This window comes from Bos indicus, chromosome 20, assembly GCF_029378745.1.
Source record: "Bos indicus isolate NIAB-ARS_2022 breed Sahiwal x Tharparkar chromosome 20, NIAB-ARS_B.indTharparkar_mat_pri_1.0, whole genome shotgun sequence".
NCBI classification, from domain to species: Eukaryota; Metazoa; Chordata; class Mammalia; order Artiodactyla; family Bovidae; genus Bos; species Bos indicus.
The window spans coordinates 22,238,612-22,263,707 of record NC_091779.1 but is presented as its reverse complement, the minus strand read 5'-3'; the positions used below and the strand labels follow the sequence as shown (position 1 = coordinate 22,263,707).

Genomic DNA, 25,096 nt, shown 5'->3' with positions numbered 1-25,096 from the left:
TGCTTTACTATATATGTAAAGTGGTATAGCCTTTCTGGAAAAAAGTAACGTGACTTTTGAAAATATTTATAGTCATTAATCCAGTATATGTATTACTTTTTTTTTTTTTAAGAAAAAAAATTTAATCTGAAAAATGCCCAAGACTTACATATATGGCTGTTTCTCACAGTACTATGGTGAAGAACTTGGAACAACTTAAATATCCAGCAACTGAATGGTTAAGATATACCCATATTATGAATATCTCATGCAGCCATTAAAATTATGCTTTTGAAGACTATTGAATGGTATGAAATAAAATCCAGATTATACTATCTGTCATGCATGAACCCATTTTTTATATATAAAAGGTATTACAGGTGCTTAAATAAATGAGTAAAAATTTTAATTGTTTTTAACTGGTGGTATTACAGGTAACATTTTTATACTTTAAATACTTAGGGCTTTGAGGGTTATTGGGACTCTGTCACAGCTATTCGGCTCTTCCCTGTAGCTGAAGTAGCCACAGACAGCATGGGGCATGGCTGCGTTACTCCCAATACTTCTCATCTTATTATTTTTAAACAAATATAAAGTCATGACATAATTTGATCTGCAGCTTGCTTTTTAAATAAAAAATGTTTTCACTTTATATATCAAGAACATTTTCCTCAGTACAAAAATATATACTACTTTCTTATTACAGCCATGTAAGATTATATGGATATAACACAATGTATTTTGCTATTGCCATAATTAATGGACATTTGTGCTCAGATGCTCAGTCACTTCTGACTCTTTGTGGCCCCGTGTACTATAGCTCGCCAGGCTCCTGTTCATGGGATTTCCCAGGCAAGAATACTGGAGTGGGTTGCCATTTCCTACTTCAGGAGATCTTCCCAACCCAGGGGTTGAACCTGTGTCTCTGTGTCCCCTGAATTGGCAGGTGGATTCTTTACAACAGCTCTATTTTTTTTCTTTTTTTGCCTAATTAAATGCAATGGATTTTCTATTAACTTGAAATATTTCTGAAGGAAAGCATTCTAGAAAACAGGTTCTTTAGGTCATGGATATGTATGTTTAGTATCTTAAGAAATACTAGCAAAGTCTTCTAAAAATTTTAATTTTTTCACTCCCACCAGTAGTGTATATGAGAGCCTGTTTTCCTATCAGTATCAACCTATTTAATTTTTGTCAGTCAGATTATCCCACCCCCGCCAAAGACAAATAAAATAAGAGCTTTATTAATATAACATGTATTTTGTACTTCTCTTTTTATGTTTATTCACTATTGGTCTTTCTTAAGTCAGCTGCCTTTTTATCTTCTTTGCTTGTTTTACTACTGAGTTGCTAATATTTTTCTTACTGATATCATACTTACTTTGTATATAATGGGAATGGTATATACAGTATAATTATATTTATCATATAAGTCAAATACACATAATAAAGTTACAGTTTTGCCATAAATGAAACCATTCTGTACAAGTTAGAATTCTGTCATGTTATCTGCTATTTTTTCATCATATAGTACATTATAAATATTTTTCTTTGTCATTATGTATGGATCTCTGATCCTTTTCAAAGGCTTCATAGTGTCTGGGTGTACTTTTTTTTTTAACCTCCTTTTGATGTTCCTTTGGTTGATTTTTTTTTTTCATTATGCTAAGTAGTACTGTAATGAACATTCTCACACATATATCTTTATTATTTGTATCTTTATTTCCTTATGGTATATTCCTAGAAGTCTAGTTGAAAGATTGTGTACATTAAGAATAGTTGTTTCTAGCTCTTTCCATCATCTTTCCATGCTGCCATAATGATGTGCTTGAATGTCCTGGCTGATACTTTCAAGAGTATCAATAATGCTGAAAAGAGAGGCAAATGCCAGATGCTTATTAGGCCGTGCTCATCATCCAGGTTATTGTCAGGTTTCTAACTGTGATGATGAAGCATGGTTACATTGGTGAATTTGAAATCATCGATGATCACAGGGCTGGGAAAATTGTTGGGAACCTCACAGCCAGGCTAAACAAGGGAGGAGAGATCAGCCCCAGATTTGATGTCCACCTCAGAGATCTAGAAAAATGGCAGCATAACCTGCTTCTGTCCCATCAGCCTGGTTTCACTGTACTGACAATCCTACCTGGCATCATGGACCATAAAGAAGCAAGACAAAAACACACAGGAGGGAAAATACTTGGATTCTTTTTCTAGGGATGTAATACATACAAATAAAATGCCTCAGAGGATCAAAAAAAGTTGTTTTTAGATTTTTTTCTAGGAAAGTTGGACCAGATTATATACTCACCAAAAATGTCTGAAATAGGCCTTCATACTTAAGGATGGGGAATAGATGAGTTCTATAGTCCTTCCAATACTTGAAATCTTGACAGTGTTGGCATGTAGTATGTTTATACATAGATCTTAGGGTAGTTCATTTATTCAAAAGGTGCACTAACAAAATTTGGGTGATACATATATCTCTTGAGATTTAGTTCATTTATTGAATTATATTCATAGCAAGGAAAGGTTAAACCACATTCAAAATTACTGTATATTATAACAGCAGATCAGATCAGATCAGATCAGTCGCTCAGTCGTGTCCAACTCTTTGCGACCCCGTGAATCGCAGCACGCCAGGCCTCCCTGTCCATCACCAACTCCTGGAGTTCACTGAGACTCACGTCCATCGAGTCAGTGATGCCATCCAGCCATCTCATCCTCTGTCGTCCCCTTTTCCTCCTGCCCCCAATCCCTCCCAGCATCAGAGTCTTTTCCAATGAGTCAACTCTTCGCATGAGGTGGCCAAAGTACTGGAGTTTCAGCTTTAGCATCATTCCTTCCAAACAAATCCCAGGGCTGATCTCCTTCAGAACGGACTGGTTGGATCTCCTTCAGAATGGACTGGTTGGATCTCCTTGCAGGCCAAGGGACTCTCAAGAGTCTTCTCCAACACCACAGTTCAAAAGCATCAATTCTTCGGCGCTCAGCTTTCTTCACAGTCCAACTCTCACATCCATACATGACCACAGGAAAAACCATAGCCTTGACTAGACGAACCTTTGTTGGCAAAAATACTTCTCAAGTAGTTTATGTACACAACGCTCCTAAACAAGAATTTCTAATGAATTTTTTCATAGTGTGAAGAAACCAAAATTGTTTTTAGCATATGGCTTTAATTCTGTTAACATTCTTTTGTAGTTAATGCCTTTGTGTCCCCTTCCTTATAGTATAAAAGATGAAGAGGAACAGATGTGTCCTATTTGCTTGTTGGGCATGCTTGATGAAGAAAGTCTTACAGTGTGTGAAGACGGCTGCAGGAACAAGCTGCACCACCACTGCATGTCCATTTGTACGTGGCACCTTTTCTCCCTGTGCTTAGTCAGCACGGTTCCTCTAACAGCTAACTGTATGATGTAGGATTTTAACATGGCCTTTGGCGACACTGGTGAGGGGCGAAAAGAAGTACATACCTAGGCCCTGTGTGAACTTCTCAACAAATAAGACTTTAGATTTGTTAGGAGATGAGCTGTGTGAGCAAAGAAATGTTATAAAGTGTGACCCCTGGTAATGAAAGGCGTGCACAGAATTAGAAACAGTTCCGATCTGGTGGGTGCACCTGGAGGGAAGGGGATGGAAGAATGCCTGGGCAGGGCGTGCCAGAGAGGGTAACGTCAAAGCAAGGTTTGCATGATGTGACCAGATTATCAAGTGGGCAGGATGTTTTGGAAAACAGTAAATAAGATACTTGTTACATAACTAATAGCATTTGCAAAAATTACGAGCATCAGAATAATCTAGCCTACTGTGTTTTCCTTTTAGGTAAACATTATAGGTAAACGTCCTTTAGGTAAACGTTATATAAGTTTTGAGGCTCCTTCCATATATAAACCCTATACTAGCCATTATGAATAATTATTACATAAATAGTAAATGTTAAACATTTATGTTTTTGTAAGTTTTTTTCCCATAATTTTTCAGGGGCAGAAGAATGTAGAAGAAATAGAGAACCTTTAATATGTCCCCTTTGTAGGTCGAAGTGGAGATCCCACGATTTCTACAGGTAATAATTATGCGTTAATGATTTGGATATGTTTAATAAAGAATAAAAATGCTCTCACAGTGTCCTTTAAATCTGCTAATTCTTCTTAGCAATCTCTGTTCACTTTTCATTCAGCCACGAGTTGTCCAGCCCTGTGGATTCCCCTTCTCCCCTGCGAGCTCCACAGCAGCAGACCACCCAGCAGCATGCCTTGGCTGGGTCCCAGCGGAGGAATCAGGAGGGCAGTCTTACCCTTACTCATTACGGGACTCAGCAGATCCCTCCTTCTTACAAAGATTTAGCTGAGCCTTGGATTCAGGCAAGTAGTTCTTGTTCTTCATGCCTCAAAGAACCATTTGAGGCTAGTTAATGTAGTTGTCTCCCCAGTTTATAATTTAAGAAAGTACTTTTGCTTGCCTCCATCATGACTTGTATTCCACTGAAAATTTTAATTTGACCTTTGGTGTTAATACTTTGCTGGGGCTTCCCAGGTGGCTCATTGGTAAGAAATTCGCCTGCCGGTGTGGGAAATGCAGCTTCAGTCCCTGGGTGGGGACAATCCCTTGGAGAAGGAAGTGGCAACCCATTCCAGTATTCTCTCTTGCCTGGGGAAATCCCATGGACAGAGGAGCCTGACGGGCTACAGTCCATGGGGTCACAAAGAGTTGGACACGACTGAGCAACTAAGCATGCACGCACGCATGTATATTAATACTATGCCGCTTATAATAGAGCTGGAACTTTAAAAATTCTTTGCAGTCTCACCTCCCACCTCTAGACTAAGGGACATAAAAGTGAATATCCTTATTCAAGGATAGACACTAGAACCATTTAATACCAACTTGTTCCAGTGTTTAATCCCATTCCTGCCAAGAATTTGTTATTTTTCTCACTTGTTGCCATTTAAACTCCGTTTCTCCAATTGGTATTCTCATGGCATATGTCAGGTACTTAATACTTAATGAATGGAGGAATAAGAAAAAATATATGGCATTTACCTTGTATATTAGTCATTTTTATTTGTAAGAGTAGTTTCCATTCCTTTACCTTCTCTTCTGCTTAAATGCTTTCTCATCCTTAGTAGATCAGAATTTCAGTCGGTTGGTTGGATTCTAATGGTTTTCTTTGTTGTTATCTGCTTAGTCTATTATTTTTTAAAATGTATAATCCAAAACCAGACAATATCTCCAATAGATTATAGTGAAATAAAATGTTTTTGATAATCTGGTAAATTCTATTAAATTTGTAAGCAGACACAGGTTAACTCATTACGCTTATACATACAACAGTAGAATTTCTCTTTTTCTTTTTGTGACTGTTATAGTCCTGAAGCTTTAGAATTCTCTTTTCTTAGCATGTTAACAACCCAATAGGATTCTAATAAAATTTACAGACTTAATAAATATTTTATCTAATTCATTAATGGTATTTAACATAGCCCCTCACCTGCCCCTTCATGATTCCTCAAGAAAACTCTCAAGTTGATACTGAGTCTTGGATGCCATTTTTTCAAGGCAGAGGTCTAGTTTGTTTTGCTTAAGCTGTAGGTTGGACTAAGCTATATATTCTTGTTTTTTTAGGAGGACTATCATATAAGACATAAGACTCATGGTATGCTATTTAACAGTGCTGTGCTTAGTCGCTCAGTTCTGTCCAACTCTTTGCAACCCCAGGGACTGCAGTCCGCCAGGCTCCTACATCCATGGGGATTCTCCAGGCAAGAATACTGGAGTGGGTTCCCATGCCCTCCTCCAAGAAGTCTTCCCAACCCAGGGATCGAACCCAGGTCTCCCACACTGCAGGCAGATTCTTTACCATCTGAGACACCAGAGAAGCCCCATTTAACAGTGCTAGGCATACAATCAATTCACTAGATTCTAATTGATTTAAGTCTCCTTTACTATCATTCTAAAACAGAACACACAAAAACTGTCATTATTTGTTTCCCCCAAATCATGTTTATTCAGTCTCTAATAGTTAGAAATTTTTCATATAATGTTATCTTAGACATTGTTTACTTTTAGCTAACTGGTCCATAATGTCAAGACCATGCACCCCTTCTTTCAGGACTCTCTGGCTTTGCAGAAGTGGTAGTAATTACTATAATGATATACACTTCAATTATTATACGTATTTTTCATTATCCTTTGCTGATTTGAACACAGTTGTTGTTTTTTAGTCTTGTGGGTTTTTCCACTCTATTCATTGTATTTTTTTCTAATTAACCAAGTAAGAGAAATTCTGTTAACTTCTTAAACACCTTGCTCTAGTACCTTTCTTGATTTGGTCTTTTAAAATCTTGCTTCAGTTTTTTCTCTGCAAACTATGTTAACAAAAATAAAAATTTGGGGTTCTTCACAGATACATTTAGTTTAAGTACAGGAGCACAGAAATATATATATATCTATCTGATTACTTAATGGTGTTCACTCTTAGTTTTACTGGAGCTAATAAATGTTAAGGACTTTTGATAATTACTAGTTAAATTTGAGTAGGTTCTTATGGACACATTTGAAAATTTTATAGTATGGTGAAGATTTAAGAAATGTCCTATTTTCCTTTAGTAATCAAAAGTCATACTTAATTCAAAACACTTTAGTTTTTCTTCACATTGAATTCATTTTGTCTGTTTGACTATAGGTATTTGGAATGGAACTCGTTGGCTGCTTATTTTCTAGAAACTGGAATGTAAGAGAGATGGCTCTCAGACGTCTTTCCCACGACGTTAGTGGGGCTCTGCTGTTGGCAAATGGGGAGAGCACTGGAAATTCTGGGAGCAGTAGCGGAAGCGGTCCAAGTGCTGGAGCCACCAGTGGGTCTTCCCAGACCAGTATCTCAGGAGATGTGGTAGAGGCATGCTGCAACGTTTTGTCAATGGTCTGTGCTGACCCTGTCTACAAAGTGTACGTTGCTGCTTTAGTAAGTAGCTTTATTCTCTAACTGTACCTTTTTTGGGTTTGCGTTGGGTTGTTGGTTTGTTTTCTTTTTTTCCTTCTTGACAGCTTGCAGATATCATTTTTAAGATTCAGTAAAACTACATAATTTGATTTTGGAAAATCCAAATTTTGTTTTTATTTTATAATCCCAGGAAATTGCAATTTTCCATTTAGCATCTTCATCTAGATTCTACTTATTTTAATCTGGTCAAGTTTTCTTATATGCTCTTCTAAAGTAGCAATAGTTAGCTGTTCATATCTTTGTTTGCCTTACCTTATACACGACCAGATTGAAAATATTTTATGGGATAGCAAAGTAACCAAAGTTACCTTTGGTTTTATAAAAAATTTAGTATTAGACATTAAGAGCTGATTTTTAATAAACATTGTATGGAAATTCAGAAACCTTTTCACAAAAGAGGGCTCTGTAACATAAATTACTGAGTTGTTTTTCTAGTTTAATCTGTTAGAAGCTGTGTTTCATGTTGAGACAGAATGACAAGGAGGCTGTTCTGTAATTTTGTAAGCTAAAATTATGAGTATGTACATCTTTAGAACAGTTTCTCAGCCTCCACACTTACTGACATTGAGACAGGCATCTTATGCGTCGCAGGATGTTTAGCGACATTCCTGGTCTTTACCCACTACATGGCAGTGGCAACCCTCTCCTCTCCTTAGTCATAACCACCAGTAGTGTCTCCAAGCATTGCTCAGTGTCTCCTGAGGGTTAAAAATGCCCTCAGTTCAGAACCAGTGCTTCAGAATAATTCTTACCTGATCTTTTGAAAACTCATTCATCTCTCTGCTTCTATTCTTCCATGCGTGCTAAGTCACTTCAGTCTTGTCTGATTCTTTGTGACCGAATGGACTATAGCCCTCTAGGCTCCTCTGTCCATGGGATTCTCCAGACAAGAACACTGGAGTGGGTTGCCATGCCCTCCGCCAGGGGATCTTCCCCACCCAGGGATGGAACCAGAGTCTCTTCTGTCTCCTGCGTTGGCAGGCCGGTTCTCTGCCACTAGCGCCACCTGGAAACTTCCACTCTTACTCTTTTTCTAATCCATCCTCTAACAACTATGCCTGTAAAATCTTCTTTTTGAATAGCAGTATGGCGTAGGGTTATGAACATTAGTTTGGAGTCAAAATGGAGTGAACTCATAATTTACCATCCCAACTGGAATACTTGAATAATTTGCTAGTTAAACTGGGACTAGCCTAGGCTGTCTGGTCAAAATCAGAGAGAACTTGATTCAAATTCCCATTCTCCAGTGTGCTGGCAGTGTAACTTTAGGACTCTTAAATTTTAGCTTCCTCACCTATAAAATAATGAAAATATTTATCTCTCAGGTTTGAAATAGAAACCTCTAACCATAATGTCTAGTGCATTGTAGCAAAGTTGAATATAGTGGCCATCATTGTTCCTTAAATGCCACTTTATTCCCCAGCTCAGAAACCTTTAGAGGTTTCTGTTTCTTCAACAGCATTTCCTAAAGCATATTCTGTGGAAGTCTGGATGGGTTATGAGAAGTTCCCTGAAGAAAGAGTCTGTGTTCAGTTAAAATTGGTAAGCACAGAGTCACATGAGGTTAAATGGGTCTATTCACTGAAAGGCTTCTAGGAAGCTTTATAAGTTAATATACATTAGGAATCTAATCATAGCATAAGATGCATTATCTCCCAGACTTATCTTACCATGGTCTGTTTTTCATGTTAGCATCTTGAGAGACCCAGCATCCTACAGAATACTATAGAATAAAGACCAGCATACTGTAGAATAAAGATTACTTCTTTCTTCTTATTGTTTTCCAGCATAGAGCTTCAGACATACTGAACTGTTTGGTATACCGCTTTACCATCCAGTTGTTTATTACCAAGTTCAGATGGTGCCCCAGTGCACTTGTGAGCTCCTAGAGTAGAGGGGCTCTGAATGATACTGTCTTCCGATTCCTCTACGGTTACTTAGTGTGCCAGACACCGTGGGGGCAGGTGTGGTTCCTGCCCTTAGAGCTCTCCTTTCCCTCTCCCCCTTCCTCTTGCCCTTCTTTGTTTTCTCTTCTCCTCTCTCCCCATATATAATTTTTTGCTGAACCATTTGAAAGTTGTGTGTAGGCATCATGACATTTCACTTCCAATACTCTAGCATGTATCTCTAATTATCTCCTAAGAACAGATACATTATTCTGTATAACCACAATGCAGTCAGCAAGCTCTGAAAATTTAGCATTAATAACAATATTATTATGTACTATAAAGTCCATATTCAAATATCCCCAGCTGTCCCAACTGTGTCCTTTACAGCTAAAACCACAGACTTTACTCAGATTTCATCGGGTTTTCCATTAATGTCTTTTTTCTCTTCTAGGATCCAATCCACAGTCTCACGTGTCACTTAGTTATCATGCCCCTTAACCTCTCCCATCTGGGACAGTCCCTCAGTCTTCCCTTGTCTTTTGTAGACCTTGACACTTTTGAAGTGTATTGGCCAGTTATTTTGAAGAATGTCACTCAGTTTGGTTTTATCCGGTATTTTCTCATGATCACACTATGCATTTTTTGTAAGAACACCAGAGGTGATGTGCCCTTCTCAGTGCTTCAGTATCGGGGGTGCATCACATTGGTGTGTCTTATGGTTGGTGATGCCATCATCCTTCATCACTGGCTTGCGGGGATATCTACTGGGTGCTGTAAATTCACTCTTAGTAAGGGTCTTGGGGCAGATACTTTGAGACTATGTGAAAACTCTGTTTCTAGCCACAGAGTTATCTTGCCTACAGCAATCATTACTGTAGTATCCTAATGATTAGCTTCTATTTCCCATATTCCTTCTGTATTATTTAATTGTAACTCTTTTATGAAAAAGATCTGTCTTTTCTCATTTATATATTTATTCAGTTTTTTATTTCTGTCACCATAGACTTATGGGTATTTATTTTATTCTTTGGGTTATATTTCAGTACTGTCATCATTTACTTTGTTGCCCAAATTATTCCAGCTTTAGCCATTAGAGGCTCTTTCAGATTGGCTCCTTTTCTCATTTTCTTTTTAAAATAACTATTTTGAAATTAATTCAGACATTTAAAAATTACAAAAAATAGTTGAGAGTTCCCTATTTATTCAGTCTTTTATTTGTATCAACTCATGGATTCTTATTTATGGGTCATAATCTATTCCTATCATTGTTTTATTTCTCAAAGTGTCTCAGACTAGGCCATTGTCTCTGATGCTTTTTAAGTGTAGTTAAACTGACCTTCAGTCTTTTTCCCCCAGAAAACGTTGAGAGCCATGCTAGTATATACTCCTTGCCATAGTCTGGCAGAAAGAATCAAACTGCAGAGACTTCTCCGGCCAGTTGTAGACACCATCCTAGTCAAGTGTGCAGACGTCAATAGGTAAGGCCCTATAAATGAACCGATTCAAACCCGCTTGTCCTAAAAGCCTAGCACGGAGCCTCACACCTGCTGAGTGTAGGATACATGCTTATTAAATGAGGTCTGGAATATTGTTTTCTAATGTGAGATTTGAAATTACCATGTAATGTTTAAAGCTCTTAAGGAGTAGAAAGAAGAACTAATGGCAGGTGAAAAACAGGATAACAAACTGCATGGACCTCCACATTATTGTGATTCTTTTATTTTAAAGTAATATGCTTAAAACTGAAATCCAGTTGATAAGAATAGCTGATATATGAGGTATAATCTCATTTTAGAGAATGAATTACACAGGATAGGAACCAATAAAATTATTACACATGGTTTGTATTATCAGGACCAAAAAAAAAGATTTAAAAAAAACTTCATACTTTTGTGATGGAATTTTACTCTATGACACTTTATGTCAAATAACAATAATTCTATATATCCCTGCAATATCCTTAAAAATCAGCAAGGGACAGAACAGCCCTAATTGGAGGTATAAAATACAAAGTAGAGAAATGAGGTATGGTGATAAAGGAACATGACGAGCTATGCTTTTATTAGACTACTGGTTCCTTCTCTCTCTCTCTCCTTTTTTCCCCTTTCCATAAAGTGGGAGGAAAAGACCATTTTTCATACAAAAAGCATAACCCAGTCAACACATTGGGCAGTTCTAATCTCTTCATGTCCCAGCAGATCCCAGGTGGTTAGGAGCACTGAGTCCCTGAGTTTGCCCCTGCAGTTACCTCCTTTGGGAGCTCTTCCAGGCCAACTTTGTCTTCCTCCCTAAATCACACAGACGTAAATCTCTACAGACATAGTCTGTAGAGGGTCTCACAATTTCAGCACTTAACTTTGACTTGTTTGTCATCTTTTCAAGTCTTGTCTTTCACCTCCATTGTCTCTCTGCACAAGACTACACACTGTAAGAATTAGAGGTTTTCTTGTTGCTTAGAGAGAACACTATAAATATCTGAGAAAAATTAACATATTTGTAAAATGCCTAGAAAAGTAATTTCATTTCTTAATATCATATTGGTTTGGGGTTTTGCTTTTTTTTCCCCTGAGAATTTCAGTGCTTTTATAGCAATTGTTGTGTTGTCCACTCTGAAATTCTAAAGTCAGGTTGTTTGGTCACTTGAATGATGGAACATTATAAGAAATATGGTAAAGAGATTTTATGATATTTAGAAGTCACTCTGGCTATATAAAAAGAATATAAAGTTTTAGATGGGAAGATTTTGTTTTTAATTTAACAATTCTTAGTGGAAATCCAGAAATCCAGAAATCAAAATATTGGAATCTTCTTTCTTATTTTAACAATATATGATAATGAAAATAAGCCTTTTATATGGTTTGATATTTAAATTAATACTTGTGTAAGAACCAGTAGTGAAGATTCTGTGTTTAACATAGAGAATAAGGTAAAATTTAAGAAATTAGAGCTAATAATAAATATTATGACTGATAGTGACATCAATGATGCAATTTTAGTGATAGTCCTGAAAAACATTTTGTCCCACCTTTTCACATGGCGTTACATTACTACTCTCCTTTTAATATGTATTTTATCCAAGACTCAAGTCTGATGTTGCTTCCTTTCATTTTTAGTCGCACAAGTCAGCTGTCTATATCAACGCTATTGGAATTGTGCAAAGGCCAAGCAGGAGAGTTGGCAGTTGGCAGAGAAATACTTAAAGCTGGTAACAACTTTTCACTTAAAATTAATATAGCATATTTTATCATTTTCCTTAGACAGTCTAATCTCATCTCTAATATGGCCGTTGCAGGATTTTGAAGTAATTTTATAAATTGACTTGGTCAGCCAACATTTAAAATAGGAATTAATCTGAAAGATAAATTCTTAAAATTAATATAATTTAGAATATTTTTATTAAATGTAACTTGATCATATTTTTAGGTTTTAATATCACTATTTTTCAGTTATTTTTGCTTTCCTTTTTGTAGGATCCATTGGTATTGGTGGTGTTGATTATGTCTTAAATTGTATTCTTGGAAACCAAACTGAATCAAACAACTGGCAAGAACTCCTGGGCCGGCTCTGTCTCATAGATAGACTGCTGTTGGAATTTCCTGCTGAATTTTACCCTCATATTGTCAGTACTGATATTTCACAAGCTGAGCCTGTTGAAGTCAGGTAATTTTTCTTCTGAAAATGTGTTTCTTTTCCTCTTCTTACCTAACCCATCCCACGCCCACCATTACCTATCCAAGAAGGACACATTTTAGATTAATGAGACTCAGAAACTTCAGAGCACATACAGGTTACCAGTACTCAAATATTTGATTGACAAACACCTAAAGTCTAGGCTATTTAAAATAAAATATATAGATCTTTTATACTGAAGCAGTTTTTTTTTTTTTAATGTAAAAGCTGTAAAGTAGTACCCTTTTATTTCTATACACTTTGCAGTAATTTTAATTTGTTTCATAATTGAATGTGCTTTTTCTTTCAGGTATAAGAAGCTGCTGTCCCTCCTGACCTTTGCTTTGCAGTCCATTGATAATTCCCACTCAATGGTTGGTAAACTCTCCCGAAGGATATATTTGAGTTCTGCAAGAATGGTTACTGCAGTACCCCATGTATTTTCAAAACTGTTAGAAATGCTGAACGTTTCTAGTTCCACTCATTTTACCAGGATGCGGCGTCGTTTGATGGCTATTGCAGATGAGGTGGAAATTGCTGAGGCCATTCAGCTGGGCGTAGAAGACACTTTGGATGGTCGACATGACTGCTTTTTGCAGGCATCTGCCCCTAACAGCTATCCAGAAGCCATGGACAATAGTTCCTTTGAACGCATGGACCATTTAGAGAAAACTGGAAAAGGACTGTGTGCTACAAAATTGAGTGCCAGTTCAGAGGACATTTCTGACCGACTGGCCAGCATTTCAGTAGGACTTCCTAATTCAACAACAATGGAGCAACCAAAGCCAATGGTTCAAACAAAGGGCAGACCCCACAGTCAGTGTCTGAACGCGTCTCCTGCATCTCCTCATTCCCAGTTAATGTTCCCAGCCTTGTCAACCCCTTCTTCATCAACCCCATCTGTACCATCTGGCACTGGGACAGATCTCTCTAAGCAGAGACCTCAGGGGTTTGTTCCCTGCAAAATGCCTTCTGCATCTCCTCAAACACAGCGTAAGTTTTCTCTACAGTTCCAAAGAAACTGTTCTGAAAACAAAGACTCAGATAAACTTTCCCCAATCTTCACTCAGTCAAGACCCCTACCCTCTAGTAATATACACAGGCCAAAGCCATCTCGACCTACCCCAAGTAATACAAGTAAACAGGGAGATGCCTCAAAAAACAGCATGACACTTGATTTGAACAGTAGGTCCAAATGTGATGACAGCTTTGGCAGTAGCAGCAATAGCAGTAATGCTGTTATACCCAGTGACGAGACAGTGTTCACCCCAGTAGAAGAGAAATGCAGATTAGATGTCAATACAGAGCTCAACTCCAGTATTGAGGACCTTCTTGAAGCATCTATGCCTTCAAGTGACACAACAGTAACTTTTAAGTCAGAAGTTGCTGTGCTCTCTCCTGAAAAAGATGAAAATGATGATACCTACAAAGATGATGTGAATCATAATCAAAAGTGCAAAGAAAAGATGGAAGCTGAAGAAGAAGAAGCTTTAGCGATTGCCATGGCAATGTCAGCATCTCAGGATGCCCTCCCCGTAGTTCCTCAACTTCAGGTTGAAAATGGAGAAGATATCATCATTATTCAACAAGATGTAAGTATGGAGTCTTTTAAGTGGTTAGAGTTTCCTTGGACCATGCAATAAAATAAATCTAGTTCAGAAATATGGCTTCTAATGTGAGTTAACTATAAGAAGCAGATTTTTCACACAGAATTAATTGTACAACAATTTTTGCGTTACTGCTTGAACATAAATACTTGTTGCCTATTTCAGAGGCGCTTCTGGTTGATTCTACAATGGTGAATCACTTATGCATTTGACATTGGTTACCAACACTGTCCTTTCAGAGGTCAAGTTTATAGGTGATTTGGGAAGCCAGACTAAACAAGAGTAATATTTTGCTAGGCTAATTTCACAAACTCATACTCTTAATAGTAAAAAGATTGCTTTCATTTATTATGTAGACACCAGAGACTCTACCAGGACATACCAAAGCAAAACAGCCTTATAGAGAAGACAGTGAATGGCTGAAAGGTCAGCAGATAGGCCTTGGCGCCTTCTCTTCTTGTTATCAGGCTCAAGATGTGGGAACTGGAACTTTAATGGCTGTTAAACAGGTAAATGTCTAGTGAGCTTATAAATGATTAAAATTATAAAAATGAGTAAAAAAACAAAGGGTATATCCCCGTGTGTATATATTTTAGTTCTTTAAGTTTTCAGAAACCTGAATTTCAAAATTAGATGTTGCCAGGGCACCAAAAGCATCATGAGTCTATTTGAAAGTTGAAGCATGATTACCATAAGATGTGGTATCCAGATGGGCCTTACAAAGGTTGTGTTTCTTATTGTGCTTTTTTATATTTATTAGAGGTATGGTTTTATACTCCCTTCAGCCAAGTTACTGGTGCAGTGTCACCTTGGGATTTCTATGGTTTACTCTTTATAATGAGCATGCTTATCAATATATGATAACAGTCAAGTTTTCATTTTCAAGTCATGTTGGTTCTTATGATTGGTCTTTTCTCATTTTTTAGTCTGTCTTCTGACAGTTTTGAAAGAGTGGCTGTGCCCCAGCCTTTTATCAAATCTCCTGATAGTTTACTGCTGCTTAAGATAGAGTCTTTGGAGAAGGCAGTGGCACCCCACTCCAGTACTCTTGCCTGGAAAATCCCATGGACCGAGGAGCCTGGTAGGCTGCAGTCCATGGGGTCACTACAAGTCAGACACGACTGAGCGAATTTTCACTTTCATGCATTGGAGAAGGAAATGGCAACTCACTCCATTGTTCTTGCCTGGAGAATCCCAGGGATGGGGGAGCCTGGGGGGCTGTTGTCTATGGGGTCGCACAGAGTCGGACACGACTGAAGCGACTTAGCAGCAGCGGCAAGATAGTCTTATTATCTAAGAAGACTTTGACTTGGTTTTTTTAAAACAAGTATATACATTGCATCCATGAGCATAATAAATGCAATCTCCTATTGATATATAAGCTAATTTGGGTTTGTCCATTTTATATCAGATTGTTAATGAAAATTATAAATAAAAACTCATCAGGATTCAGAACTTTATATAAATGTTTATTGAAACAGGTGACATATGTCAGAAATACATCTTCTGAGCAAGAAGAAGTAGTAGAAGCATTAAGAGAAGAGATAAGAATGATGAGCCATCTGAATCATCCAAACATCATTAGGATGTTGGGAGCCACATGCGAGAAGAGCAATTATAATCTCTTCATTGAATGGATGGCAGGTATGTCCATGTTTTAAATAGAAAAGAATACATAGATTTAACTTTTGCTTGATACTAAATTTAGGAAAAAGTTTAATGAACACTTATTTTATTAAATAGGTTTCTAAAAGCAAATTGCTCTAACAGTACAGTTGTGTAAACTGTAAATATTTTGTTCATTTAAATATAAATAAAATATTCATTATCTTTTAAACTTTTACAGTGTGTCTTTTAAAATGATTGTGTGCCATTGTTTTATAGGAATAATTATTCAAACCTTCTGTGATAAGATCCATATATGTCCAGTTGGCCATCTTTAATTGGATAGATTTAAATGGCACTCCAGTGTTCTTGCCTGGAGAATCCCAGGGACGGCGGGGCCTGGTGGGCTGCCGTCTATGGGGTCGCACAGAGTCGGACACGACTGAAGCGACTTAGCAGCAGTAGCAGCAGCATGAGATATTTTAACATAACTATAAAAATGAAAGGAAGATACAGCTTTTAAAACTTACACGTATACTAGCACTGAAGCATAAAGTTGAACCTTGTCATCTGCTTTAACAAGCAGTTTTATTCTGTATTACACAGCATAATACAGTAAAATATATACAGTAAAATAAATGACTTGGGGTGTAATGAATACAAAAGTGCTTGGTTTAACTTCTTAGATCTTTTGTGTTTGAAGAGGATATTTCTATTTACAAATCAGTTATTTACTATATTCTCTGATGTTGGTTGTAGGTGGTTGATGGTTGTATATGTGTTGACTATAAATACTTCTAGAAGAGGCTTACTGAGTGAGATAGGAAGCCTAATTCTGGGTTCTTCTGGCTCCTCCCATTCTTTTTACTTAAGTATTTCACTGTTTACTTAAGTATATAAGAAAGGCATTTTGTGTATCTTGGTCAAAAAGAGGTGAATTGTACATATGAGAAATAGTTCCATCTAAAATTGTTAACTTTTAAAGGTTTCTGAAATCTTGACTTTCCAGAAAACCAGTTCATGCGGGTTCCATGAAAATGTCTCCTAATTGATAGACTTTAAGATTACTGGAATGTGTTAGTTTTTAAATCAGTTTCACTTCTGATGCAGATGATAAATATTTCAAATGTGAGCTCATGCACTGCAAGTTTATATAATCAAAGTATATAATAAACCATTTAACTTTGGCTTAAAATTATGATTATTATTACATGTTTAGGGGGATCTGTGGCTCATTTGCTCAGTAAATATGGAGCCTTCAAGGAGTCGGTAGTTATTAACTATACTGAGCAATTACTTCGTGGCCTTTCATATCTCCATGAAAACCAGATCATTCACAGAGATGTCAAAGGTAAGAATTCTTTTCATTACTATCTGCTTATTACCAATAAGCAGAAAACAAATGTCATTTTAAAACTTGGAGCTTTGTTGATAGTTTCTAACTTGAGCTCCACTATGGGGTTTTTTCCTCCAAATCTCTCCTGAGTACTCAAATTTCTCCTAAGTAAATCATTAGAATTACCAGAAGTGAAAAGAACTTTTAGGATAATATATCCTGCCTTCCTTAAGCTGTGACTTTTACACAGTCTTACGGCTAATTGGTGGCAAACTGAGTACAAAATACAGGTCTCTGATTCCCCCATCTTGGTCTCATGATGTACTGCTTCCCCAAAGGTTTCTGTTCTTGGTTTTATTTAAAATAACTGGGATATTATAAACTTCTTTTAAGAAAGCACCTCTCAAATCTGTTGCAGTTTGGTTTATTAAAATCAACTTTGGGGAATTCCCTGGTGGTACAGTGGTTAGAACTTCACGCTTTCACTGCCGAGGCCTGGGTTCGATCTGTAGATGGGGAACCGAGATCTCGTAAGCTGGGTGGCATGGCCAGATAAAAAAAGCAACTTGGCTTTCTGACATGAATGCCTTTCTATAACATTTTTTATTAAGCTATAATTATGAAATTACAGTATAAAGTCTGAATTGGTCTATCTGGGTCAGTATGTTTAAACAGAACTTTGTCTTAAAAGTGTAAACTACACTAAAAATTGAACTCTGAGGAAAGATTTTGCTAGGAATCATTATATTAAAGGCTTAACACTAAAGTTTCACAAAATCTCTGCTTTTATTCCTAATGCCTTGATGTTTTACCCCATTTTCCCTCTGAGGCTTTGGATTTTATTTATTTTACATTGCGGAGAACTATATACCTTTACTAATGAAGTGAACTGGGAAGGAGAGTAGATTTCTCTGACATGGGGTCTTTCTTTTGTCATTGTCCTATTTCATTAGTAGCATTTTACTGAGTTTTTAATCTGTTGTTTTTAACATAGAAGGTTATTTGCTGTTTCTGTTGGCAGGTGCCAATTTGCTCATTGACAGCACAGGTCAGAGACTGAGAATTGCTGACTTTGGAGCTGCAGCCAGGCTGGCATCAAAAGGAACCGGTGCAGGAGAGTTTCAGGGACAGTTACTGGGGACAATTGCATTTATGGCACCTGAGGTGAGAAGCAACTCTGAGTGTGATGAAAGAAAATATTTTGGAGCTCTGTGTGGCAGTGTTACACTAAATAATTTTGCAGTGTTATCCTGTATGTGCTTACTAACTGGAAGTCCACAGCCCTAAAACTAAGGTTTTGATGATATCCTTGATCTTCAGGCCCTTAATACCTGCCTTTCCATAGCCTTTAGGCAAATCTGCTGCTGCTTCTGCTGCTAAGTCGCTTCAGTCATGTCCAACTCTGTGCGACCCCACAGACGGCAGCCCACGAGGTTCCCCTGTCCCTGGGATTCTCCAGGCAAGGACACTGGAGTGGGTTGCCATTTCCTTCCTCAATGCGTGAAAGTGAAAAGTGAAAGTGAAGTCGCTCAGTTGTGTCCGACTCTTAGTGCCCCCATGGACCGCAGCCTACCAGGCTCCTCCGTCCATGGGTTTTTCCAGCCAAGAGTACTGGAGTGGGTTGCCATTGCCTTCTTCTAGGCAAATCTATTAATGCCTATTTCTAAAAAAGAATTATTGGGTAATTTATAGCACTTTTTTCCTGGCAAACCTAAAGTACATACAAAATAACTGTGTTCTGAACCTGGTCTCTTCCGTTGTGTTCAGAGCTCTTCATGTTCATACACAGTGATCACTAGTTGTCCCCTTGAGTTTACTAAGTGTACTGAGGTGGCTTTGAAATTCTGATATGACTCTGCTTTAGAAGCTCACAGTTCTCCAAAACGTATTTGTGCCACATGGGAAATTAATTAAGCTTATTAATAAAATCACAGATAGTCTATGGAATTGCTCTTTGTACCCCTGTTTTTCTCTGAAGTAGAAAAACCAGAACCCATAAATAAAGAATGGCTTTCTCTTTTTCTAGTGAGTCATATTTCCAAGTTAACTCTGCTTTATTTTAGGTCCTAAGAGGTCAGCAGTATGGTAGGAGCTGTGATGTATGGAGCGTTGGCTGTGCTATTATAGAAATGGCTTGTGCTAAACCACCTTGGAATGCAGAAAAACACTCCAATCATCTTGCTTTGATATTTAAGGTAATCATGAGATAAAAATGACTTCTGCTAAAGTTGGCAACAGGCAAATTTTCATGGATTCTTCTTCACTATCAATCTAACATGAAAGCATATCTTACTAGAAATAAGTATATGTGTATCTAGGAGTTGATATGCTGCAGAGAATGTTGGCAGCATCACAGTCAGTTCTCATGCGTTATAAAGTCACTGTGAACACTGAATTAGCAGATACTGAATCACTGCCCCTGGGTGAAATATGTACCTACACACACACACATACACACACACACACACACACACACACACACACCAAACTTTAAATGAAAATACCGGACACACACACACACACACACACACCAAACTTTAAATGAAAATACCGGAAGCTCTTTATGTATTGTACTGTCACAAATTTTATTATTTACTGTATTTAAAAAGTTCATACCTGAGGCAGAGGCCAAGGCTGTTCTACCCTTCTGACAACTCGCAAATTAACTTTGTCCGTTTCCACCAGAGAGTAATGTAATGATTGAGTTTTTAGTGTTTGAGTTAGACCTGTGCTTGTTTAAAAGCTTGGATTTTGGAGTCGTACAGACCTGGTTCCATCCTTTAATAGCCGTGTGAGTAGGAAAATTATTCTGTCTGCCCTCTGTTTTCTTGTTTATAAAATGGGTGTAATAATAACACCTACTTCATGAATTATTCCTGTCACCTTATGAGGATAAACAGAATTGCTTCTGGGCCTGAGTAAAGCACTTAAGCCACAATCACCTCTCTTGCTGAGTGGCTAGTGTGAGTCCTCTGAGCTGACTGCCAGCACCTCTCACCTGCTGTAACCTCCTCCAGGTCTCCCCATTCTTGAAAAATTTCCTCAGTCCCCTGGGGAGAAAAAATCAGTGCAGTTGTGTTTCTGATGTAGTCAATTGACTGGCTAGGTATAGTCTTACTCTGAATAGCTGTCTGTGCTAAAACAAACAAACAAACAAAAAAACACAGGAAAAGTGCAATGAAGCAAAGAGGACAACCATTTTGGAGAATACGAGGAAAGCAGAATTGATTTGAGTGAATACCTGCCTAATCCTTTTGATGCACCTTGGCCTTGTTCCTTTGAGACCGTAAAGAGGACTGCAACTCCCATCTCATCAGGAAGTATTTGGTCAGATTCAGGAGTTTTACCATAGACACCTTGTTAGGAAAAAGTCCACCCACTTCTGTTTTAATTCTTCTGTATAGGAGGCACAGGTATTGAAATATATGCACGAGTACTTGTGTATCACAAGCTCTAGTTCTGGAGCGCTTTAACACTGTAGTGTTTTCTCTTACAGATTGCCAGTGCAACTACTGCTCCATCAATTCCTTCACATTTGTCTCCTGGTTTACGAGATGTGGCTCTTCGTTGTTTAGAACTTCAACCTCAGGACAGACCTCCATCGAGAGAGCTACTGAAGCATCCAGTCTTCCGTACTACGTGGTAGCCAATTATACAAATAAACTGTTACAGAGACAGGATGCTCAACAAGAGAAAAGAACTTTTGTGGGGAACCACGTTGATGATCTGCTGGCCTTCATGCCACTGAACAGCTATGAACAAGATCAGTGGGGAACCCTTACCTAAGTATGTGATTGACAAATCATGATCTGTACCTAAGCTTAGTATGCAAAAGTCCACAATTTGTGCAGAAACTGTAAACCGTGCCTTTCAAAGAACTGGCCCTTAGTAAACAGGAAAGCAGTGAAGTCTGCATGACTAATTAACAGAGCATAATTTTTTGGAGCACTTTTTCAGCAATATTAGCAGCTGAGGGGCTCAGGATCTGTTTTAATGTTTCAATTATTCTTCCATTTCATATCGTGATCACAAGCAGGGGGTTCTGCAGTTCTGTTCTTTTTTTTTGGTCACTGGCAAACAGTCAGTATCTGCCTCTTTTAGGTCAGAATATGCTATAAGTAGCAGTAAATAAATATATTTTTGAAAAGTTGACAACTTCTTTATGACCCACAATTGACTTTTTTTTTTTTAATGCCTGGGCAGTTGTGGTTCATTGTGCATTTTACTGTTGGCCCATTCATTTCGTTTTTGGAAATTACGGTTCTATACTTTCATTTCACCTTCATTTTTGTTTAATATTCAGGGAAAGGTGACCTTTTCAAACCACACACAAAAAAAGTAGAACTAGATGTGAACTAGAGTTTATTAAATATCTTGCTGTTGCAAGAATTTTTTAAAATACAGATTTTAAAACTTTGTTTTTAAAATTGGAATATGATAAAATACTACCTTCATTGAGTCAGTCACTGCTCTTCTCATGCAGGTTAAATATAAATTAAGTGAAAATCAAATGTTCTCTGTGATGCAGCTCACAACCAAGATCAAGATGACCTTGAAATGTATTTGAATTTTATAATTATGTTTCTTTAGTAGGAAACTTCACACCATTTAGGTCTTACTCTGTATGTAATAATCCGTCATTCATCATCACCACTGATAATGTTAACTGCTATTTTCCTTCCACCATGTATCATCTCTTTACAGTAGGCCTGGCTGAGATACCTAAAGAAAAATTAATTTAATTATGCAACTACAAACAGGTCCAAACAATAAATTTGCTTCAAACTTGGAAAATATTTTCAGAAAGAAAAGTGACTTTGAAATTTCATTTACACACTAATTCGTTGGATTTTGCACAGTTCTCTAATGGTTTTTATCTGAACTGAATTCAGATGCATGGAATCCTGAAGGAAAATGGCAGCTCCTTTACCCTTTTTCTGTGAGTTTTTTAAATCAAGTACTGATTTAAGTATTTAATACAACTTTTTGAGATGTTAAGTTTTAACTCTTCAGAAGCCAGTTGAATTGTTGCAGAGTTAAATAGAATTGGTTATTCTCAAAGACTCAGGATAAACTAAATAAGCTATACAGAGAGTACATTTTAAATGTACAACACAAATTGGAAGTAAAATAAGTTACAAGATAAGTTTACAGGGCAGTTTTTTTTATATAAATGAATGTGTTTCTTAGTGAAATTTTACATTCCTTTGGTTGGAAGATTGGCAATATTTGAAGAGTTAAAAATAGTACTGAAATGTGAAGTTTGGTAGCTCTAAATGTGTTGTGTTTCCTTTTTTTTTGACTACTTTAGAATTCTCACAGTTCTAGTAAGATTGTTTCCAAGTCTCTCATGTGCAAGCTTTAAAGGATGCACTCTTGCCATTTTATGTACTGGAAGATCGTTGGTCAGATTAATACTGTGTCTGACAGAGATGTAAACTGTATAAACTGAGGAACCTCAGCTAATCAGTATTACTTTGTAGACCACCATGCCCACCACATTTCAAACTCAAACTGCCTCTAGATGTCAAAATCCATTGTTTGAGTTTGTTTGCAGTTCCCTCAGCTTGCTGGTAATTGTGGTGTTTTGTTTTTTTGTTTTGTTTTCAATGCAAATGTGATGTAATATTCTTATTTTCTTTGGATCAAAGCTGGACTGAAAATTGTAATGTGTAATTATTTTTGTGTTCTTAATGTTATTTGGTACTCAAGTTGTAAATAACGTCTACTGCTGTTTATCCCAGTTTCTACTACCTCAGGTGTCCTATAGATTTTTCTTCTACCAAAGTTCACTTTCACAATGAAATTATATTTGCTGTATGACTATGATTCCTAAGACTTCCAGGGCTTAAGGGCTAACTTCTATTAGCACCTTACTGTGTAAGCAAATGTTACAAAAAAAGAATCTCTGGGTTAAGAAAATTTGGCTTAAATGTATTCTTTGTTATTTTAAATATATCAAAGATATTTTAATTAAAATTTTTACCCCATTGAACCAATTTTATAGTATTTGTACCTATTTTGGTGTTTTGTCTTTATAGTAAATAAAAGTTTTTGAACAAAGGTTGTTACTTTTATTTATTTTGGAATAATTCCATTCTTAAAAAAGAGTCCTAAGAATACCACAAAGCACTCACATATACCATTCACTCTCAAAAGCCCCACCCACTCAGGTTTTGCAGCGGTCTAGTTATATCCTCTATAACAAAAGGATCCGAACCAAGATCAGCTTTGTTTTTAGATATGCTTCTTGAGTCGCAGTCAATCCAGAACTATTCCTTCTTCCTTGACCTTCACACCTTAATTTATTGTTTTGTAAAAGTTGTTCAGTTTCCATTCAGTGCTTCCGCATGCTTCAGTTCAGAGTGAGTATCTGTGACAGGAATATCTCAGAGGTGATGCAGGCCGTGTTCTTTTCAGTGTCTCGTATCAGGAGGCATACAAGGTCAGTTTGTCTCCTTGCTGTTGATGTAAACTGGATGATCTGATAGGCTTCACCACAGTACTCTTGCCCTTTATAATTAATATCTACCTTTATATTATTTTGTAGAGGTGATACTTTGAGACTAAATAAATACATTGCTATTTATCCAACTTTAGCTCTTTGCTCTTAGCTGTCTTATCTGAATTATTACTTTGGTTGGTTGCCAAACACTGATTTTCTGGTTCCTGCACACCTGTATTGTGTGTGTGTGTGTGTGTGTGTGTGTGTGTGTGTGTGTGTTGTGTCCAACTCTTATGACCTCATGGACTGTAGCCCACCAAGCTCCTCTGTCCATAGGATTTCCCAGGCAAGAATACTGGAGTGGGTAATAGCCTATCCCTTCTCCAGGGGATCTTCCCAACCCAGGGACTGATCCCAGGTCTCCTGCTTTGCAGGCAGATTCTTTACTGGCTGAGCCACCAGGGAAGCCCCATATATTTATTAATGGACATTTTGCTATAAGGAAGACCTCTTCTTTATTACTCACATATCAAAATGGGTTTGTGGATTCCTATTCAGTGAGACAGAAGTCATTATTGTCATCACAGATTTACTCAAATTGTCACATTTAGCTATTGGGAGCCTCTCAGAGCTTAGCTTCTCTCTGGACTGACAAGCCACCCATTATTCTCTGACCACTTCTATACTTTCAGCCCATCTTGTGTGTTTGCTTCAGCCTTGGGATCAGCATTTTTCCAGAGCCCTGACTCCACCGATAAAAAACGGTGCTAGATATGCTCATTGCTCTGGGGTGTCACTGCTCCCACGCCCTCTTGGTAGACAAAGCTAGATTATATAGTTTTATGCATACATATGCAAAATACACACACACACACACACAAAAACCATAAGTTCATACCAGTTTTCAATTTCCGTCTACCACTACCCAGATTCATTCGAGACTTCCCTCTTTCCACATCTGTAACTCCTTTTCTGGACAGTAAGAAACCTGGCTTCCATTTGCCTCAATATATTGACTTATGCTATGGTTAGATAACATCACAGATTCAATGGATATGAATATGAGCAAACTCCAGCAGACAGTCAAAGACAGGGAAGCCTGGCCTGCTGCAGTCTATGGGGTCACAGAGTCAGACATAACACAGCAACTAAGCAACAACAAATTGACTGACTAAGTTCTCCACCCACCTATGTAACCCGTGAGGAAAGTAACCTAAAGGCAAGGTAAGCTGTATACTTTTTCAGGGTAGTTTTAGGTTCACAACAAAATTAAGCAGGAGATTCATGAATTACCCATATACTTCCTGATCCTACATATTGCATAGCCTCCCACACTATCAACATCAAATGCTTTTTTGACAAAATGAAAGTGTTTTAACAAATTTTTCTTAAAAAAAATTAACTGAAATTACATCTTTTTAAAAAAACCTTCCTTATGTGGTTTTACATGTCATAAACTTGCATATAAACACTATTACTGTCCCCAGACAGCAACAGATAAACTTAATTGATCCTGTTCATAGGACTCGATCATGATACAGAAAAACATAAAAACCATCCTCC

The 25,096-nt window shown here is 37.4% G+C and overlaps 1 protein-coding gene, 1 long non-coding RNA gene and 1 pseudogene across 4 annotated transcripts in view; 2 read left to right on the top strand and 1 right to left on the bottom strand.

The window, feature by feature from the left end:
• Positions 1 to 23,151, top strand: part of MAP3K1 (mitogen-activated protein kinase kinase kinase 1) — a 77,286-nt gene extending 54,135 nt beyond the window's left edge. For all 3 annotated transcript variants that reach the window (XM_019982908.2, XM_070774657.1, XM_019982909.2), the window contains exons 7-20: positions 3,213 to 3,334; positions 3,964 to 4,045; positions 4,160 to 4,343; positions 6,665 to 6,943; positions 10,228 to 10,349; positions 11,985 to 12,076; positions 12,342 to 12,531; positions 12,851 to 14,132; positions 14,504 to 14,656; positions 15,629 to 15,791; positions 16,972 to 17,103; positions 18,110 to 18,252; positions 19,152 to 19,283; positions 20,585 to 23,151. In XM_019982908.2, coding sequence (XP_019838467.2) covers positions 3,213 to 3,334; positions 3,964 to 4,045; positions 4,160 to 4,343; positions 6,665 to 6,943; positions 10,228 to 10,349; positions 11,985 to 12,076; positions 12,342 to 12,531; positions 12,851 to 14,132; positions 14,504 to 14,656; positions 15,629 to 15,791; positions 16,972 to 17,103; positions 18,110 to 18,252; positions 19,152 to 19,283; positions 20,585 to 20,734 — 3,226 coding nt within the window. In that variant the 3' untranslated portion in view covers positions 20,735 to 23,151. The remainder of the gene's footprint in view (positions 1 to 3,212; positions 3,335 to 3,963; positions 4,046 to 4,159; positions 4,344 to 6,664; positions 6,944 to 10,227; positions 10,350 to 11,984; positions 12,077 to 12,341; positions 12,532 to 12,850; positions 14,133 to 14,503; positions 14,657 to 15,628; positions 15,792 to 16,971; positions 17,104 to 18,109; positions 18,253 to 19,151; positions 19,284 to 20,584) is intronic.
• The window catches only part of LOC139177999 (uncharacterized), a 66,770-nt gene that overhangs the window by 26,466 nt on the left and 15,208 nt on the right, over positions 1 to 25,096 (bottom strand). The gene's annotated exons all lie outside the window — the stretch shown is intronic.
• LOC109574891 (small ribosomal subunit protein uS8-like) lies at positions 121 to 3,205 on the top strand (annotated as a pseudogene).